The sequence below is a fragment of the Glycine max genome, chromosome 1 (assembly GCF_000004515.6).
Source record: "Glycine max cultivar Williams 82 chromosome 1, Glycine_max_v4.0, whole genome shotgun sequence".
In the NCBI taxonomy this organism is placed as follows: domain Eukaryota; kingdom Viridiplantae; phylum Streptophyta; class Magnoliopsida; order Fabales; family Fabaceae; genus Glycine; species Glycine max.
In genome coordinates this window covers 8,225,770-8,235,744 of record NC_016088.4, presented here as the reverse complement: position 1 = coordinate 8,235,744, position 9,975 = coordinate 8,225,770, and the positions used below count along the sequence as shown (strand labels likewise).

General features: G+C 33.0%; 1 protein-coding gene and 1 long non-coding RNA gene across 3 annotated transcripts; both read right to left on the bottom strand.

Moving 5' to 3' along the window:
- Positions 1-545: 545 nt before the first annotated feature.
- On the bottom strand, positions 546-5,446 carry LOC102663523 (uncharacterized). 2 transcript variants are annotated; one of them, XR_003266519.2, is made up of 5 exons: positions 5,385-5,446; positions 5,205-5,301; positions 4,346-4,467; positions 3,706-3,871; positions 546-3,462 (listed from the first exon to the last, which is right to left on the bottom strand). It is a non-coding gene; the product is annotated as an uncharacterized lncRNA (long non-coding RNA). The 2 variants fall into 2 exon arrangements; XR_003266518.2 differs by having other exon boundaries at positions 3,706-3,854.
- Positions 5,447-7,033: 1,587 nt separating this feature from the next.
- LOC113002197 (uncharacterized) lies at positions 7,034-8,523 on the bottom strand. Its single transcript, XM_026129305.1, has 2 exons — positions 7,691-8,523; positions 7,034-7,607 (listed from the first exon to the last, which is right to left on the bottom strand). The coding sequence occupies exons 1-2, from the start codon at positions 8,521-8,523 to the stop codon at positions 7,034-7,036; spliced, it is 1,407 nt and encodes a 468-aa protein (XP_025985090.1).
- Positions 8,524-9,975: the final 1,452 nt, after the last annotated feature.

Genomic DNA, 9,975 nt, shown 5'->3' with positions numbered 1-9,975 from the left:
AAACTTCTTAACTGAACACGTATTTGCTTTTACTCATTACAGGCTCATTAATTTTATTCTCTTATTTTAATTGTCCACATATTTATGTGACATACTTCTTTTTAATTATTGCATTGTATGTCACTATAGATTCAATTTCCAGTTAATCCACAACCCTTAATCTTGCAGTTCACAGCACCATTCCACAATGATACGATTATCTTATTTATCCTTTTTTTTGGCTTCTTTTTTTCTTTCATTTTCATTGCCATATTCTGATTTTGTTTTTCTGACGATGGTTTTTGCAGGACACCATAGATGTGCCTTATTTTTACCACCAACAATGGCAAGTATACCCTTGCTTTGTCCACTTGAGATATCTTGGAACAACGTTTTTTTATCAGAGTTAGACAACATCACAACAAAGTCTACTTTGCCGATGGACTAAACCACTTAAGAAAAAATTTGCAAATTTATGAATCTGTGACCATTACATTCCTGGCAATGTAAAACAAATACACTTTTGACATTTTTTTCACCCCCGATCTACAGCACCAGAGCTGCGGGAGGCCACTCTTGTTCTCAAGAGAGTATGTTTGGACAATTCAAATTACACAATCAATGCTTGGTGCACCGGGACCGCTGGTAACCATAAGAACCTCTTCCAAGTTCCTTATACAAATTGTAGCTTATATATGACAGTGTTTTTTCTGCCATGCAGAGACTTCAAAATAGTGTCATGCCACATGTAAATGCCTGCGGTCAACACATGACCATCCTCAGAAGAGTTGGACCTCCATTACAGTGGAATGTTGAGGTCTTTCATGGAATGAACATATATGTTATACAACCATGGTATCAATTCTTCAAGGATATTGATTTGTCACACGGTGATGAGGTCTCCTTCTATTGTAGGATCTACGACAAAATATGGGAAATGGTGATCCGTCGCAAAATAAATTGGAATCGTTAAATTCTTTTTGTAATTTTAACTTGTCTATCTTTTTTAATTTGCTGAACAATTTCCATATTTCACGTTGAACACTACATATATTATGAATATTTGCTATTTGCAACTTCGGTTTCTTTTGACGTATTAGGCCCATTGGCTTTCTTTGCATTCGTTGGGCTGTAGTCAGCACTTTGGTATTTGCACTTTGGTATTTGCACATTGGGTTTCTTTTCATTCGTTGGGCCCGTTGCCTTTCTTTGCATTCTTCGACCCTACGCACCAGTTTGAATTTTTTTATATCAGCCATCTTATTACAGTGCACATTACAAGAATTTGCCTAATTCCACAACTTAAGCTACCAAAAACCATTTGCCTAATTACATTCCCCCCTCCTACATTATCAAATTACACTCCTCTGCTACACAATAAACACAATAAGAAGCAAATACAGACCCAACAAACAACCAATACATTCCATAAACATTTTTCCTTCATCTTCATGTCACTAATCCTGGTTTGCAAACCCTTTTCCCTCAACTTCAATTCATCGACCTCCTTCATCAAGTCCACAACCATAAAAATGCCTCCCTGGATTTTCCTCAGTCCACGATGTCACTAGTGGAGCCTCTATGTTACACAGACAAAACACGCAACTTCGGGCCTCAGAGGTATACGATGACGAACTCCTTTCCATGGCACCACTACGCAGAGACACCGACAACTACACTAAATTGACAGATAACTCTTCATCCCATGAAAATATTCACATCTAACAACTTTATACAATTTTTCCTTCTAAATTGTCCACAACAAATACATGCATCTTCAAAACTACAACACATAATATAACAACAAAACTCAAAACGGTACAACATTTAGGAAACCCAAACTGCAAAAGAAACATGAATCGAAACACCACAATAACAACCAAACAACAAAACGGACTACTCAACCAAACTAAAACCGTTGCTATAATCACATACACAAAACACAAAAACAAACGAACGATTGTTTATCTAATATTTGTAGATATTTGCCTAATATTTGCAGATCAATTTTTTTGGCATGACAAACACAAAAACAAAATACCAAACTCATGTCTATCCCTATCTCCATGTTGGTCATTTTCCCAATTCAGATTTTGGTTTTCTAAACTCTCAAGCCTCTCATAAATTCCCTCTGTATGCTCCCTCAAAACTTGGTTCATCCTTTGAGTTAAGGATTAGAGAAGACACTTGACACTTAGGAATTTTATCAAACAAGTGGGGTGCAAGGAAATTTAATGACTACAGCTACTTTACTCTTTGTTTTTTTTTCTTCTCTTTTTTTTTTCTACTGAATTTAATAAAGAACAGCCACAAGTTGTGCAATTTTGTTCTTTTATAACACAAACTGCTTCTAATAACGAAATTCGTAACCTTGCAATCAAACTTTTAAGTTGCAACAACAGATTCACTAGATTAGCATTCCCCACAAGACAAGCTCATGTTTAACACTCAACAAAAATCAACACCAAGAACAAATATGCAGCAGAGTATGAAAAGAACAAGAAATTGAAGAAATCAAACAACCAAATTGCACAACCCAAATTTTAGCAAACAGAAATTAGGGTTGTGTCAAAAGCAGAGTATGAACAAAATTGATTAATATAACGGAGAAAAAGGTAATTCAATTCCAACCCTAGAACTGAGGTCTGATACCAAATGATGAGAACCCAAGTGCTTTGGTTCAAAAATCGGATCTTCTAGGATGGAATTCGCGCACCAAGAAGAGAAACCCAGAACAAGTTTTTAATTTCATTCCATTCTCAGTTTTTTCTTTCTTCATCACCTTCAAAGAGTGAACTTTCTTATTTCCACAATAAACGAACGATTGTTTTTCTTATTAGGACGGTTATTCGGTCACAATTGTACTTCACCACTTCAGTCTTCGTAAAATATATTTCGCAAACCACATAACATCCATGTGAAAAACTACAACTCTTAACAACACACAACACATTACAACATTCGCCCAACACAATTTGCAAAACGGACATCATTCACAAAACCATAATAACAACCAATTCAATATATAGGACAACTCAACCGAACTAAAACCCTAAAAACGAATATCAACTGAGGTCAGCAACGATACCATCATCAACCTAGTCCGAACAAACACATGCAAAAGGAAAGGGAGGTTGCGAATCTGCACCCAAAGCTCCACCAACCTGGGCTTTCTTTCGTCCTCTGTTTCAGTCGTCCTCAATGGACACAACGCTCTGCTTTGATCGTTTTACCGCGACGAAGACAACGCTCTGGTCGAATCACGACTTCTGCTACGGTATCGCAATAATCGCTTAATCGTCGGTTGTGGTTTTTCAAAAGGGGGTTGTGGTTTTTCAAGAGGGGGCTGTGGTTTTTCAATTGATTGTTTCCTTTGCTTTTGAAAAAACCTTTTGGGGAAAGCAAAAAAGAAGTCGAGGAATGCTTTGCAACTTCAATCGCGCGTGGGGGGACAACAGACACACAAGTCAAGGCATCCATTTACTATCGGTAACAAGAAAAAAATAAGGACCGTTAGATTTATTTTTCACTAATCAGACAGTTCGCATTGCTTAATTTTTAAAATGTAAAACTTTCGTAGGGTGCGAAAGTAGTTTCACTTTCGCACCCTAGACATCATCTACTATGCAGAACAATGTTACTACGAATAGCTTTAATGCAATATTTATGGCATAAGTTAACATGTTTTGTGCAAAGTAAACAAAAATGACATTCTTTACAACGTACCTCTTCTAAAAAGTACAGGTAGTCCTTCTCTGGCAGCTGTAATTGCATCAAACTGCTCTCCAACTGCAGTTCTTACACTATTAGCAGACCATTTATTAGCAGAACCCTAGCAGACCAAAGCTATCAGCAACATTATTAGTCCTTTGTCACTGTTAAAGAACGAGACCTATCAGCAACAGTGTTTGGACCTTAATTAAAAAAACAGGTACAAATAAATTTAGTGGCAAAATTTAACATAAACTTTTACACTATAAGCTAAAGCCAAAATATAAAAACACTGATAAGGGCTGCTCAATTGAATTGCCAAAAATCCAACCAGGTTGAATTGCCTCACTCCCTCACTTCCTTATCACAGACAGTAACATTGCCCAAGCTCCACTACCCGCTATCCAGCTCCAAAAAAATTAAAAAAGTTCACCAATATGATGAAAAGAATTCAAAATTTCTAAAAATTACATCATAACCCAAGTGGAAGTGGATGACAGGGCAAAAAATACATCATAATAGGTACTGTGTCCAAATATCTACATGTTACAATTTTTACAGGGACTGCTCCCGAATTACCTTGTCCATATCCAAGTAGTCAAGCAGTTAGAGAGAGGTCAGAAAATAAGAGAAAATGCTAAGAGAAAAACGTTACCTGCCATCCATCAGGATTCCGGATCACTGGAGAAGATGATATTACAGTCTCTAAGTCAGTACAACTAATGGTTCCATTAGAGGATGCAGAATAGACCATACAATCATTCTCATGGATTAAACCTACAAAGTTTTCCATTTAGAACCAAACATTTGGACTTCAGGCTAAGACAAAAAAAATAAACCAAAACATGAAAGAAGCATATCATTCTTCTAGTGTTAACACTTAATGGACAAAAAGAAGGACTGGCAGCTTCAAGTATATTACATTTAAAATCTCATAGGCTCATCACATGAAAATGCTAGGCTCCACTATTGTTTAGGATTTATAAAATTCACATACAAATTTACAGTGTCAAGCACTAAGTGTTTGCAACTTAAAAAACACTTGACATTATAAACTGATGAAGTTATATTTCTAAGTAAGGACAAAGGAACACAAGAGGGCTGTTTGGTTTGTTTTCTGTCTTTATTTTCAGTTGATAATTTTTCATTTATAATGACAAAAATCTCATCTTGTATTCTTTTTCTTTCTTGTCTTCAAGTTTTAGTGAAAGAACTTAAAAACAGAATACGGAATGCAAACATGGTAACAGTTTTGTAGTTATTAATGAAGATGTGTGAACTGAAAACGAAATCAGAAAATAAAGCAAATACCTTCAGAAACGTCCATTATTTTATGACTATGCACACTATACTACAAGCATCTCTTTCCTAAACCATGCTATTGAAAAATAGTTGACAAAAAAAAAACGAGTTAATCACATGCCACTTAATGACACGATAACAAAGATTAACAAAAGCCAATCAATATGAGGAGCAAGAAATAAAGTTATGCAATAAGATATGGTTGCTCTTACCATCAGTCCGCAACCTTGGTCGTGACAGCCACATTTTCCGCCAAGACCCATCATATTTTGATTGAAGTATCTTATAATTTTCAACAATTCCAGATAGCTTCATAAAAGAGACTCCATAATCAGAAATGTAATTTTATATGCAGTAGAAATTCTATATTCAAAACCTTTTATTGAGTTTACCAGCCAAGCCTCAAAAAGGAAGAAATGCTCTACCCAAAGAGAAGAACAGTGAAAAAGAGTAAGAATGAGCAAAAAAGAAGAGAGAAGATAAAAAGGGTTATATTTTATTATTTCTCAGCAAAAATGTGATGGTTTCAATAAAAGAGTTATAGTTCACTGTTTGATAAGACTTAAGAGACTAGCATCGGTAACTGCCACCAAAATTAAAGCAGTAGGTATAATCATATTTAATTTAAAATTAAATTAAAGATACTAAGACTAAAGTACTGCTCCACACGTAGTTGTAAATAGCAATTGCCAACAACATATAATATTAGTATTTTAATAATTTAAATATAAGTAGTTTAAAATGTTTTGCACTGTATTTGCTTATTGATAATAATTTATAATATTTAATAATAAAATTTATATAAGTTACAAGAAGTTGTAATATATATAATATTTTATATTCATAATTATTTATGAAATACTTAGAAATACAGTTGGGACGAATGATATTTTTTATCCTTTAACTATTTTCATACTTCCTATGATTATCACATTGATTATTCATGTATGAAACTTGAGTGAAATTTATTTATTAATATTATAAATTTATATATATTTTTTGTTTAATATTACTTAGTCTATTATATTAATTTTTTAAAAATATTATTTTATTAAAATCAATTCAATATGTATGGCACTTGAGTGAAATTTAATTATTAATATTATAAATTTATATATATTAAGTTTTTTTTAATATTACTTAGTCTGTTATATTAATTTTTTAAACATATTATTTTATTAAAATTAATTCAATCCTTTTGAATCAGTGCCTCGAATGACAGACCGGTCCAATTTTTAAAATCTCCCTCAAAATACACAATTTTTGGGAATTAATTTTTGTATAATGACTTTACCCAATTTGCAAGGTGGGATTCACTCCCATTGGCTGGTAGAACCCCTCTAATTGAGGTGGAAAGTTGGTGTATTGGATGCTAGGCCCTCCAGCTTCCAAAGCTAGACTTACTTGAACTTATGAGTTATTAGTTTCTTCCAACTATTTCAACAGACATTATTTTTATCAAAAAGCAACCTAACAGGATATCAACAAGATTTTAAATCAATTGGTTGAATAAATACAAAAGTTATTATAAATCCTCTAATATCTATTTTTAATTTTATGGATATAAAAAAAAAAAACTTAACAACTAAAACTTAACGTAAATTTACCCTTCGATTAGCTTGCCATACCCTGAAGTGATTTCATAATAGTAAGAACCTATGAAGCACTGACACCGACACAGACAGCGGACACAGACACGTGGACACCTGTAATGTCCAAAATGTAGGACACGGACATGGCTATATATGTGTGTGTGTGTGTGTGTGTGTGTGTGTATATATATATATATATATATATATATATAATTAAATAAAATAAAATTACATAAAATTAAATATGAGCAATATGCATAAAAGATCTAAATTAAAAATCAAGATTTATATATTCATCATCATCTCAAAAGAACTTTTCCTATGATAATGAGTCACAAAAAATACTAAGAGACCTCATTATACAATTTGTACGCTTTGTTTCTTTACAAAAAAAAATTATAAAGTAAGATGATGAATTAGCAACTTCAAGTCTTCAAGAATTTCACAAACTAGCAATCATTATTGAAAAAGACACTCTCTAACTCTGGTTCATCTAAAGACAACCTAGCAATTTCAAGAATACCACAATCATCAAGTGATCCAAAATCATTTCCAGCTACATCCCACATTTTAGTTTCCTCTTGATGATATTGTGGAGTATTCCTTGAGAGAAGTTGTAGGTTGCTATGAACAAATACTAAATCTTCAGCTCTATGTGGTGCCATCTTGTTTCTCTTTAAATAATGGATAAATGAATATGTACTCCAATTCCTTTCACAACATGAAGATGAACAAGGTTGCACAAGTAGCTTAAGGGCAACCTTTTGAAGTATTGGAGCATTAATGCCATGAACTAGCCACCAAGCTTTTGAATCCATTTGACCTCTATCATTTAAAGAATCAAGATCATCAAAACCTTCTCTTCCATCCAAGAAGTTGGCAAACTCAATATTCACTTTCCTCCTTACATCCACATCAAGGAAGAATCTCTTGAAGTATTTTAATCTTTCATGAGTGAGTTCCATGTCTTGATGTGGAGGAACTCGATTAGAATCTTCACTTAGCCATTCATGACTATAATATCTACAATTAAAAAGAAATATATACATGATTAAAATTTATGTAATTCTAAAAAAATGTAAGTAAAAAAGTATAGAGTTAATTACCTAGGATTTAAGGAATGAGCTAAACAATGGAGAGGAGTGCTACTCTTAGTCCAACAGTCAATTAATATAGAGTGCACTACCTCATAAAAGGTTGATCCTTCACTCTCCTCCTTTCTCTCATATTGATATATGGCATTCTTCACCTTTTCAATCATTGAATCCCACATCTCATATACTAGATGGAGAGATGAAGCTTCCGTATCAGTTCTTCTAAGGACATCATAGATAGGGCTAGTGAAAGAAAGAATATAATCAACCTTATCCCACCATTTATCATCCAAAAAAGTATCTTTCACAAATTTAGCCTTTGCAACATCATCTTCCTTATAAGAAGACCATTGGTCACTAATGACCATCTCTTGTAGTCTTTTCTTCAATTGCTTGAATATCTTGAGCATTACAATAGTGGAGGCAAATCTTGTTAGAGCAATGGATAGCAATTTCAATGAATTGAAAATTGATAGTCTCATAGAGTGACTCATGACAAAGTTTTTCACAAACATTGCATCATCCGCAATTTGGGTGATCCAAGAACATTCTTCATAAACAACATTATTTTTTTCTGTATTCTTGACTGCACATATGTTCTTCAAAGCAAGATTTAATGTATGGACAACACACGGAGTCCAATAGATGGAAGGTAACTCAGCCTCAATTATTAAACCTACTGCTTTACAAACGACTGCATTATCCGTCACTATTTGTACAACATTTGAGTGTCCAACCTCCATAATTACCTCCCTCATATGTTTGGCAATGAAATCCTTATCTTTGATCTCATTTGAACAATCGATGGCCTTTAAAAACATAGGTCCACTCTCCGTGACAACCATGAAATTAATAAGAGATCTTCTTTGCGGGTCACTCCATCCATCACTAACAATGCTCACACCCTTTTGGCTCCATGCATTTTTAATTGGTTGTAACAAGTTCTCCACATGTCTCCTCTCATTTTGAAGTAATGTTGTCCTTAATTTATTATAACCTGGAGGTTGTAACCATTGATCTGATTATTGGCAACATAGGCAAACGCCTTCTTATAATGAGGATTTCTTGCTAAATGAAAGGGCAGCCTCGAAGAGTAAAGCATCCTAGCAATTTCATGATCAAGTGTCTCTCTAGCTTGCAAATTAAAGGCATTTTCTACAGTTGATGTCTTTCTCTTTTTTGGATCAACACCAAGAGTGTTTGTATTCATTTGGTGTTGAGTAGAAACCGGAGGCTATGACAGATTTTGTTTTTGACTTCTCCACCCTCAATGTAGCCTCATTGTCTATCTTCTTCAAATCTATAAGTTTGGCAATTGTTACCTTTTGTCAAACTCTACTCCCTTTCTAGTCATCTTCAACAAGTGTGCCCTCACTCTAGTGTAAGACCCATTAAAGGTAAAATCACAAATATTGCATTTTATCTCATAATTTCCACCACCACCTACACTTTTTATCTTTGTATCATAGGTCCATAAAGGTTTGGTATCATCATCTTGTTCTTTAGCTTGACTAGGACTAGAAGCATTCATCTCTACAACAATTTAAAAAAATTAAAAATCAATGTAAACAATTTCTAAGTAAAAAACAAACAACAAAAAGCAATTTCTAATCAATGATGTTCTTGTCTTACTGGCCATGTTGTAGCTTAATTTTATTCAAAACATGACCATTCAAAATAATTTTAGTTTTTGTAAATTATATTTGTTTTATTTTTTAAACAATTTAGATACCTTTTTTAGCAAATAATTTTTTTAAGAATAAATAAGAAAATAAAGAAAATCACAAGAAAGATAATTTTTTATGGCATCTGCAAAAGATAGGTGCCACAAGATTTACAATGAAGTAAAGAAGAAATTTGATTTTTATATTTTTTTTAACAAGTATTTATAGGAAAACAAATAAGAAAGTAAAATAAATTAAGCTCCGGCTCTTAAGTTACAATTAAGTTATGCATAAAATGCTATTTTTTATTATCCTGTAACAGTTTAAATTCATAGACATGTGTGAAATGTTTATGAACTAAAATATTCAAAATTTGAATTTACAAAAAAAAGTTATTGTAAAAGTGATCTATTACAATTTTTCCCTCTGCAACATGCATGTTGTTATTTCTTTAATTACTTAGCAAATAACTTTTTTAAGAATAAATAGGAAAATAAAGAAAATTACAAGAAAGACAATTTTTTTACGGCATCTGCAAAAGATAGGTACCACAAGATTTACAATGAAATAAAGAAGAAATTTGCTTTTTATATTTTTTAACAAGTATTTATAGGGAAAAAAAATAAGAAAGTA